Below are 24856 nucleotides of genomic sequence, written 5' to 3'. Positions count from 1 at the left end.
ATAGGAACTAGGTTGTTATATTTGTTGATTACTATCTTGTCTCTCAAAGAACCCATTCTTTGAGTTCTATCTCTCGTTCATTTGCTTTTAGGCAAATCACATTGTACAATTACAATGAACTACCCAACAAAACAACATTTGTTAGTTGGTTTATAGAAGCGATATCCAAAAGTTATTTTAAGGATATCCTACAAGATTGTTATCAAACAAATATTGCTTATTAGCACACAACCCCAAATCTTTAACATGCTTAAGATTTGTCTTTCTTTTCCAACTACATCTTATGGAGTCATGAAAATATTGGAAGATCTTCTCATCGACAATCATATTGTTTTAGAAGTATATATCCTATATATGGGTAATAGATAACATTTAACGAACTAAATCTTATTCAAGTTCGTTCTTCTCCTAATGGAGAAATACATTATCTTATGATGCTATTTTCCTTGATATCTTTCAAGGAAACTCATCTAAAGTGTTACCTTTCCTTGGATCAAATCTAAGGAGGTAAATACTTTAGATATCTTACTCATCTATTTACATTTCTTGAATTCTTTGAAACCTTTTGCAAAGTATTCGGACTTGTGTTTATTCAAAATAAACTATAGTCCAACCGAGAGTGATCTTCGGTGAATGTCATATAACATGAGTAGTATTATGTTGTGGACAAGTGCCACTAACATCTAAGTGAATTAACCTCAACAACTTTGTGATTCTTTCTTCTTTCCAAAAGAATAAAGATTCGAACATTTCGCCTCTATACAATTTTAACAAGAAGGTATTGGATCCGGATCTAACGATCCAAAACATCCTTGTTTCACCAACTCGTAACTTATGTTTTAGAGGTATCACAATTTAGTTGGGATTAGTCACTACCTTGCAACCTTTTGGGTTTTAAGCATCATTATATTCTAAACAGTTAACACTACCATATCATCTCTACTATAGAGACAATCAATTAGATTACTATAATCCAATTTCTTTGGTAGTTCATATGAGGAAGTAAGTACTATCTGCTTTCGCAGAGATCTATATCTTATTCACGTTCCGTATGTGAAGCACCTTTTCTTCTCTCATATATCTTCTACTTCTTATTAGTCACACTTTTACAACGATTTGTAAAACATAGTTACTAATACGGAATCATACATTCAAGTAGAAGAACCAACTGTTTTGAACTATTCAAGAACATTTTACAACACCTTCGAAAGGTGTGTTCTTGACACTTGCAAGACATTTCTTGCAAATACCCCTTCCAATGTCCATCCTTTCATAAAGAAAGTTTGTTCCCTTGGAGTTATTTATCTTCTTTATTTGACTTTCACCTTTGACTACATTAGTCATGGTCCCTAAACTCCCACTATCTCTCTTGAAACCTTTTTCAATTGTGTTATACACATCAAACAATTTGGAGAGTATGTGGTTATTGTTCATTACATAGTTTACCATAAACTTAGTGAACCATTAGGATAGGGAAACAAAGGTGAAGTCCTTGCCTAGTTTCCGTCTCGTTAAGTGGTTTAACACTTCAACACTTAATGATTCAAAATCATCATAAGTCCATGTTAATGGACTATTTTTGTCAACCAACCATTATGTTCTAAACATAATTACAAACTTTCAAGAGTTGTACAAGGCAACTCTCATTTCTTCATACAACAATTTGTAAGTGAAGAATCATGGCACATAAAGTGTCCATGCCCTTGTGCTTACTTCTCAAGTTCTTTGTTCAATTAACAAAGAAATAAGCACTAAGTGTTTGTATTGACTAAGGGTTGTTCAAAGCAACTCTTATTTCTTCATACAACAATTTGTAATTGAAGAATTATGACATTAAAAGTGTTGTCCTCTCTATGATAGACCTTTTCTAACATATTCTTCTAATGATACATTATCAATAGGAAGATTGTGAGGATGAGACTACTTAGGTACATTTACAAGCCATTAAAGACAATCTATGGTTTTGTAGTACCAAGTCCGTAAACTAAACGTTCGGCTTTTATTTGTCAAGCGTTTGCAAATATATTGGTAAACAAATACATAACGAATATAGATTGATTGATTTTAAGCCATTTGATTCGGGTCTTTAAATCAAAATAGCACCACCCACTATTTTTGGCAAATTCCATATCCCTCATTGGAATTCGAGAGTTTTGGATGAAACTCTTAGTAGGTTATGGGAGACTCACTACTACCAAGCCCACCTCAGAATTATATCATGTTGGCTAGCGTTAATAATAATGAGAGAGTACACTTACTCATTTGCAACAACCTCTTGCAAGTACCCATCTAGTTTGGCCTCTAGAAAATGATGCCTCAGAATTATATCATGTTGGCGTCATTGTACTTAGTTAAGTCATTCCCACCATGCCTAGTTCGTGTAGGTGTTCAAGCATAGCCTCAGAATTATATCATGTTGGCTAAACTCGTTGCCTACCTCACTTCATCATGTATGTATATAGAACTCCTCCTGAGTGTAAGCACGCACTTTGTACTCCCCTATTATAGGGTGAAGCCGGTGTACGAGTCACAAACGATCGGAGCCTACCAAGGTGGAAGGCCACGAAAGAGTGTTCTAAGCACTCTCCGCTTATCAACTTAATATTGGTTTGGTTGAGGGTTTTAGGTCTCATCACATATCAATATACATTTTAATCTCTATTAAAACAATTTTGGTCCTATTACAACTATTGGTCCATATGATTGTTTTAGTTGTACATAATACTCCCACTATGCTTTTAAAACGGTTTTTAAAGCAAGAGTATATGTTACTACTAACATAAGGTTTGCATTCATTTGATGGACTATATAGTTGCCTTAGGGCCTTAGGATGACTATGAACCTTTGTTTAGATTCAACACGAGCCTTGTGTTGAATCTCGGTCTAGGGATGGAGATTGATTTTAGTTACGCGTTTAATCACATTAAGGCGTGTTGTCTTAGGGGCGTTGGACCCAATTACTTCATTTTCATGCATATCATATAAAGCAAGAAAGAAATACTTCAAAGTAAAGGATGAGCTTATGCTCATTACAACATTTGCATAAAACAAATTACCTTAAAGTAAAGAAGGACTTATGCCCTTTTACAACATTTGATCAAATCAAATTACAACCAAAATCTAATCTACACATTCCCATGGTTCAAACAAATTTGAAACGCCTTTCACATAGCTCAATTATATTAGGCTTAGGTTCATAATCATCCTTTAATTAATTAACGCTTTAACTAATTAATTGAATGCAACATTTTCATTTGGTTTTTGTATCCATAAAATTGATTTAAGTGGAGCTAAACAAAATGAAAATCCAATTCTCATTTAAAGAGACAAAACAATTTTGTTCTCATCCTATTTGGGCCATCATGCAATAACCACAACTTTTTGGGCCATATTGCGAAAACATAAACTTTTGGGGTCACTTTGTAAAAACACAAAAGTCACTACTTCATGTAAATACAACTAGAACCCAAAATTTAAATAAATTCAAAAACTTCATTAAAGGAGCAAAACAATTTGTCCTTTAGCGTTTTTAGGCCTTAACGTCAAAACGTAAACTTTCGGGTCAAAGTACAAATACACAAAAGTATCAAAACTTTATGTAATTGCATAAAAGCCCCAAAAATACCCTATTTTATTAGGGTGGCCGGTTTTTAGGGATAAAAAGGAGTGGTGGGTGTTTTGATTTATTAGTTTTGTCAAAAACAATCAAGTAGTGCTTTCACCTTTCATAAAAATAATATATGTTTTGATGATTGATATTTCTTTCATCATTTATACAAATATTTAACACTTTAAATACTTTCATAAAAATAATATATGTTTTGATGATTGATGTTTCCATCATCATTTATACAAATATTTAACACTTTAAATACATGATAAATCATTTGAAAAACATATATCATAAACTTTATGAAATAAATCAAAACTTTGAATCAAAACACAAACCTTTGTGTTCTTGGCAAGAACATCAAGAACATATGAAGAACATCCATGAAAACCCATAAGAGCTCCATGAATGTTTTCATGCAATAAAACTCAAATTTTTATCATTCAAAATGAGGCTAACATCCTAGGGTACTTAGGGGTTCCAAAAGTCACCTTAAAACCATTTTAACAAGACAAACATGAACCCAAAAAAACACCCTTTGGATTTGGCCGAAAATCCCCAAAAACATGGCACCAAATTTTAGCTCCAATATTCATCCTCATATGAACTACATCTACAACATTTGAGATGGCAAATTTTCAAACAAAATTTACATTCAAAGAAGCAAGAATAAAGCTTGTAACAATTACAACTTTTAAATCATAAACTTATGAACTACAAAACCCAAAAGGATTCACCAACTACTAGACCTAGGCTCTGATACCACTTGAAGGAATTATTTTGAGAAAACATGTTCATTTGAGCAACATCATATAGCATGCAATTAACAATTAAAGGCGGAATCATGCTTGTATGCACTCAAAAACAAAACATGACCATGAAATTCAAAGCCTTGTAGATTGGTGAACCAATAATCAACTCAAAACAAAGTGAGTTGAAATTAATACCTTTGTAGATTCCTCTTTGCATAAGCAAAGGCTAATCACCCAAAGAGATAGGGCCTTCATTCCTTGCTTCTTAGATCCATGGATTTGGATGGAAGAATAGGTTCTCCAAGTTCCCAAAATTGAGAACCTCTAAGTCTCTTCACCAAGGTTAGATTGTAGAAGAAATGAGTGACCTTGGAGTAGTAGGATTGCTAGATGTACCCTCCAAGGTGTTGGCCTTTTTAGAGAGAAAATGGAGAGACAATTCTCACCAATTTTCCCCAAAAATAAACCCTTTTTATCACTTAATGAATATTTAGTTATAAAGTCATTTATATAGTCACTTCTTTAAGTGACCTAAATAACCAAAACCCTAATTCATCACACTATGGCCGGCCATTTAGGGGATTTTGGGCTTTTGGGATTTAATGAATCTTCATTCATTAAATTGTCATACAACTTAAGTTAATGGGCTTGACGTTCGAAGCCCATTGGGCCTTAAGGTCCAAAACTATCCCGAAGTCTTTAACGAACTTATTCGTTTGATTAATTAACATATTAATTAATCCTTGCCATAAATAAATGATTAAACCATTTAATCATTCTTACTCATTTCCGTTTAATCTTCAATCTCCACCTTTTATGGTGTGCGATCCATTAGGTTCCTTTTAGCGAGGTAGTGGGCGATTAAAACCATTTTACATCGATTGTGAATCGAAACTATTTTCAATTCTCCCTTTAGTGATTACACACGTTTAGGGCTTCCACAAACCATGAGTGACACCTAGCAGCATATCATGGTTACCCAAGCTAATCAGAAGAGGATAGAGAACCTATTCAGTTTGGGATTACAAATGCAATACGATCCTTCTCTAATCTAATACTCTTGACCACATTGTTTGGTATGATAGTTTATTTATTCATGTCTACTATCCAATGTGATTCGTGTGCTTATATGATTTCCTTGAATGTGATTTGGAACGCATTCCCTAATCTCATTCATACTCTGGCCAGAGATTCCAAATCATATCATAGAGTATTCTCCCTCAACTGTTTGAAGGTTAGAAATCCCTTGTTGCGCATTCACTTGTCTCCATAGCTAAGTGGCTTAACCCCAACGATGCCGTGGACACCCCGAGGGGGTGACTTTGACATAATCAAAGATCAAGGACTTAACCACAAGACAACTGTGATGCCTCAGGTCAAAGGACTACTTTGCATTATCCCAACCATGAGTTCTCATGTGACATGGAATATAAGAACTCTTCGTTGATCACGTTCAGTGAACTCATTCTCTATTGAGCACCTACGTACTTGTCTTGATGTCACACACACCAATGACTCGAGACTAATCACTCTCCCTGAGAGAAGACATAGTATGTACTGATCTTAACGGACTGTCAACGCCCAATTGACAATCTTATGATCAGGAACGTTTAGGATGTGTCTACGAAAGAATGGTCTCATGAATCTAACTTCATTAGATTACATTCTCCCAATCACATATTCCTTGGACTTTATCGTTTAAGCATATAACATTTATATGAGACGGCTCAAACAATAATGTATGCCCTTTATATGTAAAACTAGATTAGTTTAACATGTGAAATGTCCGTAAAGTATCATCACATGATTGGTTTTAGGTTATTATTGGGCCAATAGGTTTGGGTCAATATATAGATTAGTTTAACATGTTAACATGTGAAATGTCCGTAAAACTAGATTAATTATTAATGGGCCAATAGGTTTGGGTCAATATATAGTCGGGTATTCAGGTTATTATTGGTTTAGATGCTTCTAGGCTTCTACTGAATGTGATAAGGCTATGAACCTTTAGGCCGTGTTTGTTTGGCCTTCTTAGCTAGGATTGGCTTAGAAACTGTCCTAGTCCCTTGTTTGGTGCGGGTAAATGACTAGGTTTAATGAGACTAAACGGGACTCGTGTTCGTTAAGGGCTTCACTACTAATACCATGCAAAAGGTTGGGATTAGTAGTCCCGTTTCTTCATCCCATCGTTTCCTCCTATTTCAGTGAGAACCCTCTCTATTATGAACATCCACTCCAAGCGCTACAAGATCTTGAGCGCCTCGTCGTCTTCATCGTGTTTTCATCTTCTGCTGCAAAAACGATTTCAGGGTATCAATGGCTTCTGAATTCGAGCCTAAGAAGTCGGAAAGGGCGATGAGGATTGGTTTTTCTTGTCATCTATGACCTGGGCTGTCATGGTAGTTAACTGGGATAAGGGTGCAAGGGTTGTGGGGGGGGGAGGAGGAGGCTGTAATTTTGAGGGATTCGATGGAATCAATCTGGGTTTCAAACGGGATCCAGTTTTGCTTTTGTCTTCATCTTCTGTGTTTTTTCTTCCAGATGGATTAAGACTGGAATTCAAACAGGATTAGAGAGATTTGTTTGATGTGCATCTTGTAGCTCTCCAACTTCTAGAGTTGGAAGAAGATAGATAGGGAGAATAAATGGGAGAGGAGAGGGAGAGATGAAGAGGGTTCTAGAAACAAAAAATAAAAAGTTAAAATTAATAATAAAGTATTAAAAAGATATAGAGTATAATATTATACCAGGAAGTGTTATTGATATTCCAAAAATCTCATTCTACACTCCTCACAAGTGTATTTTTTTTCCAAATATAGAAAGTTTGGAGTGTGGAATGAGATTTTTTTAATGCCAATAACAATTCCCTATTATACCAGAAGTGTTTTGTTAAAACTCTCTTCATAAAAACATATTAAAAAAGATAGGGATTAAATAATATAATTTTAGAGTTTGTTAATTATTCTGCTTCTTAGTCTGACACTGCACCAAACGCTTCACTAAATCAGTCCAACTTAGTCTAGTCTAAGCCAGTTCACCATAGTCCCTAGATAGTCCAGTCCGAAAGAATCCGATGCAACAAACGCACCCTTATTAGAAAGGAATGAATGAAATTAATGAATTTCAATTTCTTTGCTTTTATTTCCTTTTTCTGCACTTTCTTTCTTTTACGAATTAGGGTTCTATCAAATCAATTCCTACCCGTTTGCCAAAAAAAAAGAGAAAACTAATGAAAAGGGCTTGAAAACTTTAAATTTTAATAATAAGGATAAAATAAAGGGTAAAGTGAATAGTACCATAATTGATTTTTTAGTGTAAAAATGTGGTTTTTCGTTAAAATGAACAGTACCGAGAGCTTTTCGTTAAAATTCCAAAAAAAAATCAAGTCCTACCCAATCATGTCATGCCAAAAATTATTTTAACATAAATGTTCTTGCTTATGGGTCCAAACATGAATTACTGGATTAGCTTACGCACCGATGTACAAGGTATTAAATATCGATGATATCGGAAATATCGGTAGTCCAAAAACACGGAAATTTCGATGGAAATATCGGGATATTATCGATATCGATAAAAATTGAATAAAAACCACGGAAATTGTAAGAAAAACTTGGAAATTTTTATTGAAACTTTGTAGGATGTTTATTTAGTCAATTATCTATTAGTTTATCACAAAAAATTGGAAGGAAATGCATTGCATGATAGATATAACTGATTTAAGTTGATTATATAGCGAGCTGGCAAACATTGTGAGGGTAGAAAATATGTAGTAATTAATGAAATAAGTTTAAACACACCATAATCATTTATATATAATGAATTAGTACAATATTTTACACTTTATACATTGCATGGTAAGATACATGAGTGACTTAGCAAGGTCTAAAATATTGATGATATCGGAAATATCGGTAGTCCAAAAAAATATCGGTAATCCAAAAACACGGAAATTTCAATGAAAATATCGGGATATTATGGATATTTTAGACCATGTGTACAACTGATTCTCATTATTCTCTGTTTAATTATGTGTATCAAAAGAAATCATAATAAAATTGATCACACTTGCACTTTTACTACGCTCTTTCCTGCGACACGTGTAACAATTTGTTTTTTTTTATTTTAAATTTTTTTTGTTTGGAAAAAAAAATATATGTTTAAAAAAATAATAAACTTGCTAAACACCTGCAGTCTTGTTACGCAGGTGGTTTTTTTTTTTTTTGTGAATTTATTTTTTCTTTTAAAATTTAATGGAAGAGAGTTTAGAGCCTCACTTTGTCCCCCTTATCCCATCGCTTTGTCTCTCACCCGCTCCGCGATTAGATTATATCTTCTCCTTGTGTTTTCATTCCTTACAACTCTGCAACTCCAACAACACACTCTCTCTCTCTCCCGCTGCCTGCAAATTTCTGCAATCTCAAGCTAAAAGGTGAAACCTTTGTCTCTGGCTCTTCAAGAAATATTCAAAATGCCACATTTCCATACAATTTATTATTAGTTGGTATTATATTGCCCAAGATGTTATTTTTTGAGTTAATCTTATATATTTTCAGTAATCTTTTTCCTTAATGTTCAAGTTGATTTGACCATGAAGAACCAAGCTTTGATTTTCTGGTGTCTTCTGATTGTTTTCTACCCGGAAAACCAAAATTGTGAAAACTAAAAAAAATTAAAAAAATTATTAAAAAAATTAATATTATGTTCTTGGTATTTTGTTCAGTGCAAAGATAAACATCCATATGGGAGAATCAGGCAACAAAAATGAAGAAAAGACTGCCACTTTTGTAAATGGAACGGTCCAAGAGTTACCCATCAAGGTAACTTTTTTCTGCTAATTAGCTTAATGATATGATTATGTGTTGCTTTGATTCTAATCACTGGAAATTATTTTGCTTGATTTGTTACAGTTGAAGTTTTTAGAGGGTTTGATTTAGTAATTTTTTTTTTTTTTTTTTTTTTTTTTTTTTTTTTTTTGTAATTTTAACCCAACAGGGAAATTACCCAGATGATAAGGATCAATTGCATCTGATTTCAAAGTCTAATGATTCATTGAGACAATCCCATTGTGCTATCTGCATTGCCAAAGAGAGTTGTCGAATCGTGCGTTCGAGAACTAGGCTAATGAACATTTTGGTGGAAAGAGGGAAGCCACAGGAGGCTCAGTCCCTTTTCAATGGTTTGATTGAAGGAGGACACATGCCATCACTGATATCATACACTACACTGTTGGCTGCCTTGACTGCCCAGAAGCGTTTCGAGTCCATTCCTTTTGTTATTTCACAGGTAGAAGAGAATGGATTGAGTCCTGATTTGATATTCTTCAATGCTGTTATAAATGCATTTTCTGAATCCGGGAACGTAGAGGAAGCAATGAAAATGTTTAGGAAGATGAAGGAGAGTGGATTGAAACCCACTACCAGTACTTATAACACATTGATCAAAGGGTATGGGATTTCGGGTAAGCCTGAGGATTCTTTGAAAGTGCTAGAGATGATGTCCCGAGAGGAAAATGTGAAGCCAAATATCAGGACTTATAATGTACTAGTCAGAGCATGGTGTAAGAAGAAGAACATCACGGAGGCATGGAGCGTGGTGCATAAGATGGTTGCTTCTGGAATGCGGCCCGATGCTGTTACTTACAACACATTAGCAACAGCTTATGCACAAAATGGAGAGACGAGTCAGGCAGAAGGACTGATTTTAGAGATGCAGAACAACAAGTTGTATCCGAACGAGCGAACTTGTGGCATTATCATAAGCGGGTATTGCAAGGAAGGTAAGTTGAAGGAGGCCTTAAGGTTTATGCGCAGGATAAAAGATCTTGGTCTGCGCCCGAACATCGTTGTCTTTAACTCGCTGGTTAAAGGTTTCGTAGACACCATGGATAGAGATGGGGTTGATCAGGTGAGTTAACCTACAGAATCGCATAGCTATTTGATTGCACGAAATGGTGTATGTTTTGATTATTGACACAAATAATGTGTGTTAATTTGCAGGTGCTGAAGTTGATGGAAGAATTTGGGGTCAAACCAGATGTGATAACATTCAGCACCATCATGAATGCATGGAGCACGGCAGGGTTTATGGAGAAGTGTAGGCAAATATTTGACGACATGGTGAAGGCCGGCATAAAACCTGATGGGCATGCATACAGCATTCTTGCCAAAGGTTACGTGCGTGCTCAAGAAGTCGAGAAAGCTGAAGAACTATTGGCAACCATGATCAAATCAGGAGTTCGTCCCAATGTTGTCATATTCACAACCATCATAAGTGGATGGTGCAGTTCTGGCAGAATGGAGAACGCGATTAAAGTTTTCGATAAGATGTATGAGTCCGGTATTTCTCCCAATTTGAAGACGTTTGAGACCCTAATATGGGGATTTGGAGAAGCAAAGCTGCCATGGAAAGCTGAAGAAATACTCCAGATTATGAAAGAGTTTGGTGTTCAGCCAGAGAAATCTACTGTCTCGCTAGTTGCAGACGCTTGGTGTTCAATTGGATTAACAAAAGAGGCAAACAGGATGCTCGGTTCTGCGAAAAGTATGGAAAAGACCCCTCAGGTTAAAAAAGGAGAGGAGCCATTTGAGAGCTTAGAGAAAATATATCAAAAGAGATCTGCAAGTGCATTTCATCCCAATGTTTTACAGATACCTTCAGCCGTAGCAAGTGATCAAAAGGGGTCAGCTTCAGCAACTAGAAAAGGAAGAATGGTTTTAAGAGATGGTGATTTCTCGTTGGACGTGTCATCGCTTGCTGCAAAGTCTATGTATCTGTCGCATAATTGTAAATTCGGGGAGCGATCGCCAATTATATGCAGGAAGCAATCTCAGGGCCAGCTTGGTGTGTATGGTCAGTTTGCACAGCAATGTACAGTTGTGTTCTTGAACTGAAGGAACAATTCGATTTGGATGTAAACAAAATCATAGAATTCTCCCGGAAGAAAATTCAGCGTACAAATGTTGTAGATAGTGAAGAGAAAGTGTTTCTTTTCATTGAAATTTGCTTCTTTTTGAGCATGTTGATTACTTGTTGTAAATGAAATGTTCTACCCTGTACCTTCCCACATTAATCATCAATATAGTTATTGGCAGTTGAGAACATGAAGAGAAATCATGCTGCTGCTGCTTTTTATAGAGAAGAGTCTCGTGAATGTAGACAGAGTGGTGTGCCCGCCCTCTTACGGCGAAAGTTTGAGTCCCATTTCCCGTAGCTTAGATTAGTTTAGAATATCATTTTCATAAAAAATGAGAATTCATTTTCTCACACGCTTAATGTAGCATGTTAAGGGGCATACTGATAATGCACTTTTGAAAGATCGAAAACACTTTTAGGTAATCAAACATGGTTGAGAAAAAGTTTTCAATGTTTTTGGGTTATAAAACACTTCCAAGCGCTTTTCAGTTCAGCATCCTTGTAAAAAAGCACTTTCAACAAAAGTGCTTATGGGCCATTCAGAATTTCCTTTATTCATTCATTCTTGATGCGGTTTTGGACCCATGGCTATTGGTCTAAACATTAAGCTTATATCTGAAGACGCATCTGGTTCAGACCCCGATTGACCCAACTGGGGAAAATTCTATCCATTTTGTATTGAATCAATTAGCATCAGAAGATTTTACACACGGTCAACAAAAAATAGAGCACAATGGTGAGCATGATATTAACGGCTGCAATACAAGCATATAAGTGTGGTTCCAATATCGAACTGTAGTCGAGTTCTCACTGCTTTGCTTTGGAAACTTGATCCTTCTTGTGATGGGGGTTCAGAAGGAACCTTGCTGACAATCCATACCAGAAAAACACCAACAAGAGCACCCGAGAGATGTGCAATGTGATTGACATTCATCAACGAATTTCTGCCAAAGGATCCCGATAATGCAGTAGAAGGATGGGCTGCTTCCATAACCTAGTTGTTGCCAAAAACAGCAACAAAAACAGAATCATATTGGTAATCTGTACACAAATATGTACTTGATCTTGGAAAAAATAAAGAAAAACGCAAAATAAACGTGCACACACACGCAGACACGTAAACTAAAAACTACAGATATCTGAACTGTAATTTTGTGTCAAACCAGATAGTCTGACACAAGTTATGACAAAACTGTAAAAGGACTTGAGGAGCAACAAGGTCAGCGTTCTGAAAATCTCAGCTCACCTTTTCTATAACAAATTGGCCCAATATAAGCACTTCGAGGATCTTCCTCCAGTCCCAAGACATCTGCATTGTTCAAAAGAAGGGTTAACTGGTTAAGCATAAACTGATTCATCCTGTCAAAAAGATACAAAAATTCCAAGATCAGAAATCACCTTTGACAAGGACACTACAACAACAACAACAACAACAAAGCCTTTTCCCACTAAGTGGGGTCGGCTATGTGAATCCTAGAACGCCATTGCGCTCGGTTTTGTGTCATGTCCTCTGTTAGATCCAAGTACTCTAAGTCTTTTCTTAGGATCTCTTCCAAAGTTTTCCTACGTCTTCCTCTACCCCTTCGGCCCTGAACCTTTGTCCCGTAGTCACACCTTCGAACTGGAGCGTTAGTAGGCCTTCTTTGCACATGTCCAACCCACTCATTCCTAATCTTATCCTTTCTCGTGAGCCCACACCTCCAACGAAGCATTCTCATCTCCGCTACACCCATTTTGTGTACGTGTTGATGCTTCACCACCCAACATTCTGTGCCATACAGCATTGCCGACCTTATTGCCGTCCTATAAAATTTTCCCTTGAGCTTCAGTGGCATACAACAGTCACACAACACGCCGGATGCACTCTTCCACTTCATCCATCCCGCTTGTATTCCATATATTCTGTCTTTGATCGGCTTAGGCGAAGACTTTTAGATTCCAACACTTCTCTCCAAAGGTTAAGCTTCGCATTTACCCCTTCCTGAGTTTCATCTATCAACCCTATATCGTCTGCAAAAAGCATACACCAAGGAATAACATCTTGAATATATCCTCAGGCTTGGTCAAGCGCGATACAAACCATGTAGTAGGAACCCCCCAAGTCGCCTAGCTAGGGGATCTGCTGAAAGAGATGACAGACAAGGTAAGCAATCAGAGCTCCAAGCAATCAGTCCTAGATCAGAAGTTTGATTTCGAGTTCCGGCTTATTGTTCTCATTCTCCTTATCTTGCAGGCAGCATGAAAGATAAATAGAAGAAAAGGAGAAGAGATGATATGAGATACTTTTGCTTTTGAAGAACTAACTTTCCACAGGCTTATTCTTGAACTGGGCTGGAGGGTTTTCTGGTTACCTCTAGAGTATAAGGCCGACTGAAGAATTTGAGGGTCAAAACAAGTCCATGAAATCTAGAGTACGTTCGACCCTGCTGATATGGGATACTTTTGCTGTTGACAAAGTAGTGGAAGTATCGACACGTGTTCTGTTACGCTTGTCTCCACATGCTTCCTTATATCCTTCTCACTTGCCCTATCTGTTCCTCAGGCAGATGTGGTATCTTCTCTGGAAGCATAAGATGTTGAAGATGAGTACTCGAGAGCAATGCCAGGTAAGTAATTAGGTAAGGGGTTCCAGGCAGTCAGTTCCTGATGATATGAACAAGGCCAAGTGCTGACTGATTGCTCTCTTTCTCCTTGTCTTGTAGGTAAGAACAAGGTCAAAGGAAAAGACAGGGAAAAAACATGATATGGGATATTCTTGCTTTTAACCCTGATGATATGAGATATTCTTGCTCTGGTGTAGCTTGTTTGCAAAGGTATTATCGGGGGGAAAGAAAGCTAAGTATTTCGAGAGGCTTCGTTGGGAGTGCCCTCTCAGATATGAGGAAGGGTTGAGCATTTTTGCAAGTTTGCCTGTCCGTTGAGGATGGAGGTCGACATATATAGGAGTTTCCCTAACAACAAGTAGTAATGCTATTCCTTTACCCTTTTTGGTCATAGCACTGAAGTGGGAGCTGCTAGCTTCATGTGTTTTAACTCCGTTAAAGCACTTTGAAAAAGTGGTCTGTGGTATCTGGAAAGATGATGTTGCGTGTGAAGATTACAGACAAGCTTTATCCAAGGAGATTTGGCTCTCAAAGTTGAGAAAGCGATGCCTCTTCGGTTTTCGAACAAGCGATCATGTCGGGGATCTGGCTCTCGAGATTCGGAGAATGGTGCCTCTTCGATTTTTGAGAAAGCAATCATGCTGGGAGTCTGGCTCTTGAAATTCAGAGAGCGATGTCTCTTCGATTTTTGAGAACGTAATCCTGTTGGAAGCTTGGCTCTCGAGATTCGGAGGGCGGTGCCTCTTCGATTTTGGAGCAAGCAATCTTGTTAGGAGTGTTTTCTCGAATGTGAGTAAAGGTTGGGCATTTTTGCTAGTCTACCTTGCCACGAAGCACAGAGGTTGACACATAGGGACTTTCCAATTATCCAGCAGTGGTGCTGTTCCTTTACCCTTGTGGGTAATAATATGGTAGCTAAACCTTCAAAATTTATGTGTCGAAACTTTGTTAATGTTATTTCTTTGCTATTCTTTTACCATTCTTGGTCATAGCGATGTAGTGGGAGCTGCAAGCTTCACGTGTCTAAACCTTGTCAGAGATCTTTGGCAAAGTTATATGTGGTACCCATGAGCTAATGTTGCATGTGGAAAATGGATGATTGAACAGTAAGATTCACGTGCTTTCTACTTCACCAGATATCTTCGACAGATTGCCTGTAATTTCCACAAAGTTGAGTGTGCATGTGACAGGTGCTGACAAGGCTGAGAAAGCAGGTGCCTCTTCGATTTCTGAGATCAACCCTCGTGGTCTCTAAGAAACTCAACTTTTAAGAAAGCAAGCGCCTCTTCGATTTTTTGAGATCAGCCCTCGTGGTCTTTGAGCAACCCAGCTTTTGAGAAAGCAAACGCCTATTCGATCTCTGAGATCGGCCCTTGTGGTCTTTGAGCAGCCCAAATTTTGAGAAAGCAAACGCCTCTTCAATTTCTGAGCAGGCGCCTCTTCGATTTTTGAAGCTCCGTCGAGTGCAGATTTTTATAGAGGCTGGCATTAAGTTCCAAAGCACACTTGAATCTCCACCAGTAGAAGCTCCCTTCTTGCACTTCTAAGATCTTGATTTGTCCGACCTCTTATCTCTTCAACACCTTTGAAAATGTATGGCCCTTCCGACCGTCGTTTTGACTTGAACCTTGGTTAAGAGGCAGCCGCGCCTTCTCCAGAAAACATATGGGGCATATCCTTCTTATCCCCTACTGGTCATCTTACCGTTGGGGATTCCGTGATGAAGAATGATATGACCGCTGCGGCGGTGGCCAGGAACATTCTCACTCCTAAAGATAACAGACTTCTTTCCAAACGGTCTGATGAGTTGGCTGTTAAGGATTCTCTGGCTCTCAATGTTCAGTGTGCAGGTTCTGTGTCGAATATGGCACAACGCCTATTTGCTCGAACCCGCCAAGTTGAATCATTGGCGGCTGAAGTGATGAGTCTCAAGTAGGAGATTAGAGGGCTCAAGCATGAGAATAAACAGTTGCACAGGCTCGAACATGACTATGCTATAAACATGAAGAAGAAGCTTGACCAGGTGAAGGAATCTGATGGTCAGATTTTACTTGATCATTAGAGGTTTGTGGGTTTGTTCCAAAGGCATTTATTGTCTTCGTCTTCTGGGGCTGTACCACGTAATGAAGCTCCAAATGATCAACCTCCAATGCCTCTTCCTTCTAGGGTTCTGTCCAATACTGAGGCTCCGAGTCATCACCCTCCGGTGCCTTCTCTTTCTAGGGCTCTACCGACTGCTGAGACTTCTCCTAAGCAACCTTTGTGAAGGCCCCCTCTTGTTTGTTTATTTTGACTCGTGTATATGTACATATTTGTAACTTATCGGAGATATCAATAAATAAGCTTTACTTCATTTCAACGTATTGTGTTAAATACACCAAAGCCTTATTCACTAAGTTCTTTGAATTTTTCTTTTGTTGAAGCTTGTATGTTGAAGTTTTTTTAGTGAAGCATGTAGGTTGAGGTAGTATTCCCTTAATTTCTCGAGTGAGGAAAACTTCTCGATTGGAGACTTGAAAAATCAAAGTCACTGAGTGGGGTCAGCTATATGAATCTTAGAACACCATTGTGCTCGGTCCTGTGTCATGTCCTCCGTTAGATCCAAGTACTCTAAGTCTTTTCTTAGAGTCACTTCCAAAGTTTTCCTAGGTCTTCCTCTACCCCTTCGGTCCTGAACCTCTATCCCGTAGTCGCATCTTCTAACCGGAACGTCAGTAAACCTTCTTTGCACATGTCCAAACCACCGTAACCGATTTTCTCTCAGCTTTCCTACAATTTCTGCTACTCCTACTTTACCTCAGATATCCTTATTCCTAATCTTATCCTTTCTCGTGTGCCCACACATCCAACGAAGCATCATCATCTCCGCTACACCTATTTTATGTACGTGTTGATGCTTCACCGCCCAACATTCTGTACCATACAGCATCGCCGACCTTATTGCCATCCTAAAATTTTCCCTTTAGCTTCAGTGGCATACAGCGGTCACACAACACGTCGGATGCACTCTTCCACTTCATCCATCCAGCTTGTATTCTATGGTTGAGATCTCCATCTAATTCTCCGTTCTTTTGCAAGATAGATCCTAGACACTGATTGTAAATAATCTGAAAACAGCACCAGAGGCTCCAATGGAAACTGCATTTCTTGGTAGAAAAAGCCACGAAACAAGGTTTACTCCAACCCCGGTAAGAATATAACAAAGCCACAGAGCAAAATTCCCTTCCTCTTCTTCAACTAGCTTTCTTGTTCAAGCAAAACGGGAACTATCTAATTTTCAATAGGTATTTTATACGTCGGGTACAATTTTCAGCTTCAGTATTAATTTGACCCTACTAGAAAAGAAGAAAATGACCCTCACAAAAAATATACAAGAAAAGGTTGCTCAAAAGATGGCTCCTGAAAAGAACGAATACGTGAACTAAAACCAACCCGATGAATGATCCAGATTCACAGTCCGGCAACATAAGTGACACAACCATAATTTGTTAGATAATCATACATATGTCTCACCAATTAGCATGACAGAATGTTGCTGTTAGAAACTGGTACCAAGTAGGCCAATTGTGGTACAAGTAAAGCACTTTAATCGCACGAACCTAACACAACCGTAAACAAATCATAAAATTTAAACCCAATTAGACGTTGAACTAATTACAAGTTACAAAGCTGTTAATTTTGGATTAATCAAACACTAATAAAAACACTACCTGAAACACATAATCAGCCAAGTAAATTCCAATGTTAGCAAGTATAATCCAGAATATTCCATTGGCGCGTCGATGACGCTTCCCTTCTCGCTCTTATGGTCGTGATAGAACATCGAAGTCTATGTCTGTCTAGCAATTAAACATACTATATAAGTTGATAAAACAGAAATTGAAGAAACCCAACTACAATTGGCTGCAGCAAAAAAGATGGAGTGTTAAGATTTACCCGAGCCGTTGGATTTGCATACTATTATGGGGAATCGAGCGGGAAGAAAGGGGCGGAGAGAGAGGCGGAGTTTGCCGAGTATGGTGGGCTTTTAAGGAAAAGTGGTGAGGTAACAGGTGCAGGGTAAGAATTGGAGTTTGCTGGTTTTGAAGATTGTGGAACTGAAGTAGAAACTGGGACATTTTCTTAAGCCCGCTGCCGGTGGTTTGGGAGGGGGGCCTTGTTTACCCTGACTAACCCTCACTGGACTAGACTGGACTATTAGTCTAATCATATGTTTGTTGTTTCACGGGACTAATATTAATGAGACTAGCTGGGATTAGCGTAGACTAACGATATTGCTGGAGGTTCTTAGCGAGAGTCCTGGAAACCATGGAACTAGCTAAAACCCCTCTCTGCTCTTTGTCTCACGAGACGACAACCACATCGTTCCCGCTCTCCCTCTTACTCCATCAAATAGCCACCACTATCTCCCTCTTCGTCTTGAACCCACAATCACAAGACCTTAGATTCTCCCATCCCCGAGATGCTTTATCACCGAGCTCGTTGTTGAGAGTCAATACTTCTCTGCTTAGTTCCTTAACTTCATCGACTCCCAATCTCACTCTCCCAAAACCATTTTCAAACACAGATCTAAAGGACCTGTAACGCTTCGCCAGACAACTTTTGAATTGTATCTCTCCTCATTTGATTCGTTGTGGGTATTTTGGTCCTTCACTCATAACTCCACCAATCTGCTCCTGGATAAGAATCAGTTGCCGCCATGTTTCTGCTGGACTGCTTCTACGGGTTGTGGCAGAAGGAGGCCAAGATTCTATTTCTGGGTTTGGATGGCGATTGGGATGATCTAGGGACTGGGTTGCTTTGGACGGAGAAAAAAGATGGGGAGGGAGAGAATAGAAAAATGGAGAATTGTTATGAAAAAAAGTATGAAGTATACTAATAATATAATATTAATATATATAGATTAAATAATATAATATTAGAATTTGTTAATTATTCTGCTTTTTAGTCCGACACTGCATAAACGCTTCACTAAGTCAGTCCAACTTAGTCTAGTCTAAGCCAGTCCAACTTATTCCCTGAAGCTAATTCAGTCCGAGATTGTCCGATGCAACAAACGCACCCTTAAGGGATTCCAGATAGACCAGGAAGGGAATGGTATCATATTTGAAAATATTTACCATTTCTCAAACATTTCTTGAAAATAATTTCCTTTAAAATTCAAAACTTTGATTGGTTTGTGATTTAAAATTTTTAAATCTTACAACTTAAACTAGACAAAGAGATCTAAAATTAGGGGGTCACAAGAGAGAGAAAGAGGAGAGAGGAGGAAAGAAAGTAAGAGATGATTGAAGGAAAGAGAAAGAAGAGAGAGGATTGGACGAGATAGAGAGGAAGATGAGTGAGAGAAATAACCGAGAAAATTAAGATAGTGGATTGGAGGAGAGACGAAAAAGGTAAAAACAAAATAGGAGAGAAAGAAGAAAAGATAGTGGATTGGCGGCGGCGTTTGTTTACCCTCACTAGCTCTCACTGGACTAGGCTGGACTATTAATCTAATCATATGTTTGTTGTTTCACAAGACTAATATTAATGAGACTAGCTGGGATTAGCGTAGACTAACGATATTGCTGAAGGTTCTTAGCGAGAGTCCTGGAAACCATGGAACTAGCTAAAACCCCTCTCTGCTCTTTGTCTCACGAGACGACAACCACATCGTTCCCGCTCTCCCTCTTACACCACCAAACAGCCACCACTCTCTCCCTCCTCGTCTTGAACCCACAATCACGAGACCTCAGATTTGCCCATCCCCGAGATGCTTTATCGCCGAGCTCGTTGTCGAGAGGCAACACTTCTCTGCTTAGTTCCTCAACTTCATCGACTCCCAATCTTACTCTCCCAAAACCATTTTCAAACACAGATCTAAAGGACCTGCAACACTTCGCCAAACAGCTTTTGAATTGGATCTCTCCTCATTCGATTCGTTGTGGGTATTTTGGTCCTTCACTCATAACTCCACCAATCCGCTCCTGGATAAGAATCAGCTGCCGCCATGTTTCTGCTGAACTGCTTCTACGGGTTGTGGCAGAAGGAGGCCAAGATTCTATTTCTGGGTTTGGATGGCGATTGGGATGATCTAGGGACTAGGTTGCTTTGGACGGAGAAAAAAAAATGGGGAGGGAGAGAATAGAAAAATGGAGAATCGTTATGAAAAAAAGTATAGAGTATACTAATAATATAATATTAATATATATAGATTAAATAATATAATATTAGGATTTGTTAATTATTTTGCTTTTTAGTCCGACACTGCACCAAATGCTTCACTAAGTTAGTCCAGCTTAGTCTAGTCTAAGTCAGTCCAGCTTATTTCCTGAAGCTAATTCAGTCTGAGATTGTTCGATGCAACAAACGCACCCTTAAGGGATTCCAGATAGACCGGGAAAGGAATGGTATCCTATATGAAAATTTTTACCATTTCTCAAACATTTCTTGAAAATAATTTTCTTTAAAATTAAAAAATTTGATTGGTTTGTGATTTAAAATTTTTAAATCTTACAACTTAAAGTAGACAAAGAGATCTAAAAATAGGGGGTCACGAGAGAGAGAGAGAGAGAGAGAGAGAGAGAGAGAGAGAGAGAGAGAGAAAGAGGAGAGAGGAGGAAAGAAAGTAAGAGATGATTGAAGGAAAGAGAAAGAAGAGAGAGGATTAGACGAGATAGGGAGGAAGATGGGTGAGAGAAATAACCGAGAAAATAAAAAGAGTGGATTGGAAGAGAGACGAAAAAGGTAAAAACAAAAAAGGAGAGAAAGAAGAAAAGAGAGGGATATATTTTGAGTCAGAGGCAAGAGGGAAAGAAAAGAAATGTGTGAGTTTAAGTTTAAAAACTCACTTTTATTTTTTTGAGATAATAGATTATATTTTTTAGTTAGTCTTGAGTTCATTTTTTTAGAATTGTCCTACCAAACAAGTTTTTAAGGTCTAAAATTTGAAAATTGTTTTTGAGTTTAGAAAGTGAGAATTGTTATTAGCACTCCAAAATTCTCATTTAGCACTCCAAACTTTCTATATTTAGAAAGAAAAATACACTTGTGAGGAGTGTCAAATGAGATTTTTAGAGAGCCAATAATAGTTTCCTAAAAAATTAGATTAAAGTAGAATTACCAAACAGGCCCCGAAGATTCCCTTTGTTTTCTCTGCTGTTCTCTTCCTTATGTTGTCAGTACATGTCCATTTTGCCCCTCTGCATCATTTCATTTTGTTTTCATCAAATTTTTTCTTTTGGTTTTGTACATGATGTATAATTTTTCTTCTATGAGGTATGATTTTTCTTCTATGGTACATAGCATTGAGTGGTTTAGAAAAGTTCAACAGTTAGGGATTGAATGAATCTTTACAACGATTAAATCTTGCATAAAATACACGGAATATGAGTTATCATTGTGTAGACATCGAAATTTCGGTGAAATAAATGTTGACCAATAATTAAATTTTCAACGCTCACATGTCACATAAATTTTACACGTAGTATGTGACTTAACGAAAAATCGAAATAAATCGGAAAAGTCATCAAATATGACACATGTCAACACCAGGTAGAAATGATTTATTTCATCTGATTATTTAAATCCAAAAGTCAAGTTTTGGAATTCTATAAATAGGAAGTCAAGACATTCATTTTGGGGGACCAATTCACATATACATTTCTCTACTTCCAAATTGGAAGAGAATTCCCCAAATCCTTGAAGCTTTGAAACTCTAAAGCTTCCAAGCATCCAATCATCCAAATTCCCAAGAATCTTGAAGGATCGAGAAAGCTCTCTTCGTTCTTCATCAAATCCTTGGAGAAACGTTCATCAAGATCAAGCCTTAACGGCCCTTGAAGAAACCCACACAACCGTTCATCAAGATCAAGCCCCGAAGGCCCTTGAAGATCCGTTCATCTGTTCATCAAGATCAAGCCCTGAAGGCACCTGAAGATTCGATCATCCGTTCATCAAGATCAAGCCCAACGGCCCTTGAAGAAAACAACTATTCATTATAAGATCAAGCCCCAAAGGCCCTTTGGATCAACAACATCAACAAATCTACACAACTGTTCATCCTAAGATCAAGCCCCGACGGCCATTTGGATCAACAGTACATCCATAAACCTACACGTTACGAAGATCTAATCAGAGGCTAAATTTGTAAAAGAGATTGTAACCCAATATAAATACAAAATATTATTTTGTATACGTGTTCTTGTCTCATTCATCACAGGAAAATTCGTGCTTACACATTGTAGACGAATTCATTATAAAACTAAATGTGAAGCGAAAATTAAGCCTTATGTAACAATTCACTTCTCATGCATGAATTTGAGAGAACCGATTAATGAGGTTTTATTACAAATAGTGTAAGTGCGATTTAGTGCACGAGTGTCTCAACATATAAGTTGATCAACGATGACAAACAGGTGTACTAACACTTTTATGTGATCAACATGTGCCATTGTTGGTTACTCGACATGACATCCACTTTAATCACCCAAAAATGTTGTCACGCACTTGTATTTGTTCGACAAAATATACCCTAGCTTAGAGAGTTAGAGAAAATATATGTGATGATGTCTTTTGTAATATAAATTTTTGTCCTGAACTTATTTAAAGACTAATTTACATGTTTTAATATGGGTGAATGAAATGAATAATATTGTATTGACTAAGTCATAGTATTATAAATATAAACGCTTATTAATGACATGATTAATATTTTATTGACTATGTCATAGAATTATAAATATACACACTTATTATAAAATGAGCATGTTGATAATTTATAAAAGCTACACTAAAAAGTTCTCTAACACCATATTCGTTCATATAATCATCATCAAAATCATTACCGTAAGTATCACACCGCGCCACAATTATCGTTCCCCCCACTCCGCCACTCAATTTGAATATTTTGTAAACATAAACTTTACTTACAATTTTTATTTGACTTGTTAAGAAAATATTAGTGATAGTCAAGTAAGAGTAATTTTGAGGGGGGGGGGGACTATGAACAACAGCTCCCTCAATTAAAAAAGAATGTCCTAAGTCCGATATTCTATAAGCTATGAATCTACTTAATCATGACCACAAGTATAGTGCAATTCCTAACTAGCCTCTTCCGAACCTGAAATGTGTAGATAACAGTAATTTGCCACCAGTTATCTCCATTAAAAAAAAAAAAAAAAAGGAGGGTGAGGTGCTATAGGAGAGAAAGAGATCATCTCCGGATTTCTTCCACCAAATTCTCATGATCTATCAATTCGGACCCTTGAAATTTGATCCAACGATTAAAGTTATTAAAACTTTTAATGAGACTTCCTGTTTTTATTGAATATTCTTTAACCCTAATACAGTTGGAAGAATAATGGCTTTGATGGATAACAGCTCATCTTGCTTTCAGCTAGGGTTTAGTGCTAGTATTAGCTGTTTGTTATTCCCTCTTCTTTGAAAAGCTTGTTAATAGCTGTAAAGCTTGTGTTAGAGAGTGTGGGGGTCATCATACTTGCTTAGCTGCCATTGTCCCCTACATTTTGTTCTTCACTCTCTTTCCCGTTTATTCTTCTATTTATGCATAATCTTGTAACTGTTTGATACATGAAATATACATTAAGGTTTTCTATATGGTATCAGAGCAGTGATCCCTCGTGGACCTGCATATGTGTTCTTCCGAAAACCTACCAAATCCAAACTAGTTAAAGCCATTATGGCAACATCATCAGAGAAAGTTTCAAAAAACGAAACCATGGATACCAACCCAATTCAACGTTTGAGCTCTGTGCTCCTAAACGAATTCAACTATCTGCCCTGGTCACGAGCTATTTCTCTCGCTCTTGGAGGACGTGGAAAGCTCCAGTTCATTCAAAAGGATGATATCATGCCTGAAACAACTTCACCAGATTATGCAGCATGGGTGTCCCAAGATCAACTTATCATGTCTTGGCTGTTGAATTCTATGGAACCAAAGATGGCTGAGATTTTCAGTTATTTAGTGTCATCTCACCACCTTTGGAATTCTGTACGAGACATGTATGGAGATCTAAACAATGATGCGCGAGTCTTCCAGCTGAAGAAAGATCTTACAGAATTACAACAGGGAAATCTCTCTTTTGTTCAACATCTTGGCAACTTGAAGGCCAAATGGAATGAATTGGATCTCTACAGACCTCATACCACGGACACAACCATTCTTTTAAAGCGTGCTGAAGAAGACAAGGTGTTCCAGTTGCTTGCCAGCATTGGACCAGAGTATGAGGACCTTAAAAGTCATCTCTTGATGACACCTAAACTTCCCACCTTCCAGATGGTCTGCAATGTTATTCAACGCGAAGAAATAAGGAAGAAGGTCATGAATGCAGACGTGGTCGTTGGAGAATCAGATCTTAGGCCATCAGAAGCGAGAGCCTTCACCTTTTCCAGACCATACAAGGGAAAACGACCAGACTTAAAGTGTTCTCACTGTGTGAAAATAGGTCGTCCAGGCGTTGGACACATAAAAGAAAAGTGCTGGATTCTTCATCCAGAACTTAAACCCAAGTTCAACGATGATGGAAGAGCACCAAGAAACCAAATGAAGCCTGCCTACACTCCTAGAGGAAACCTTGTTTGCGACAACGTCTCCAATAATGTGATGAACTCTTCTTCTAGTCCCATTACTCTCATAAATGAATTTGCTAACTTCTTGCAACAGAAACAAGGAACAACAAATCATGAAAGTCCCTCAGCCATGCTCGGCAAGTTTGCTGGCTTCCTCGAACAATCAAGCTCAGTGTCACAAAATGACATGCCATGTATTGTTGCAACTATTTCCACTGCATTGGATCTTAGTAGTAGTCATGGTTTTTGGATAGTCGACTCAGGAGCTTCTGATCACATGACTAACGATGCATCTTTACTAAATGATTTTCAAAACTTCTCCACTCCTTCTTTTGTCTCCGTAGCTAATGGCACCAAAGTTCGTATAGTAGGCATAGGAAAACTCAAAATCTTCTCAAGTAAAA

At 37.7% G+C, this 24856-nt stretch overlaps 1 protein-coding gene and 1 pseudogene across 1 annotated transcript in view; one reads left to right on the top strand and one right to left on the bottom strand.

Annotated features, from left to right (window-relative positions):
- The window catches only part of LOC126633301 (pentatricopeptide repeat-containing protein At5g25630-like), a 44839-nt gene extending 33336 nt beyond the window's left edge, over positions 1 to 11503 (top strand). Inside the window, exons 2-5 of the mRNA XM_050303876.1 lie at positions 8749 to 8794; positions 9086 to 9182; positions 9358 to 10269; positions 10362 to 11503. Coding sequence (XP_050159833.1) covers positions 9105 to 9182; positions 9358 to 10269; positions 10362 to 11255 — 1884 coding nt within the window. The 5' untranslated portion in view covers positions 8749 to 8794; positions 9086 to 9104 and the 3' untranslated portion in view covers positions 11256 to 11503. The remainder of the gene's footprint in view (positions 1 to 8748; positions 8795 to 9085; positions 9183 to 9357; positions 10270 to 10361) is intronic.
- A 427-nt stretch (positions 11504 to 11930) lies between these two features.
- Positions 11931 to 23603, bottom strand: LOC126631340 (rhomboid-like protein 11, chloroplastic; annotated as a pseudogene).
- Between the last annotated feature and the right edge of the window lie 1253 nt (positions 23604 to 24856).

The sequence above is a fragment of the Malus sylvestris genome, chromosome 8 (genome assembly GCF_916048215.2).
Source record: "Malus sylvestris chromosome 8, drMalSylv7.2, whole genome shotgun sequence".
Taxonomy (NCBI): domain Eukaryota; kingdom Viridiplantae; phylum Streptophyta; class Magnoliopsida; order Rosales; family Rosaceae; genus Malus; species Malus sylvestris.
This window is presented reverse-complemented; position numbering and strand designations above follow the sequence as displayed.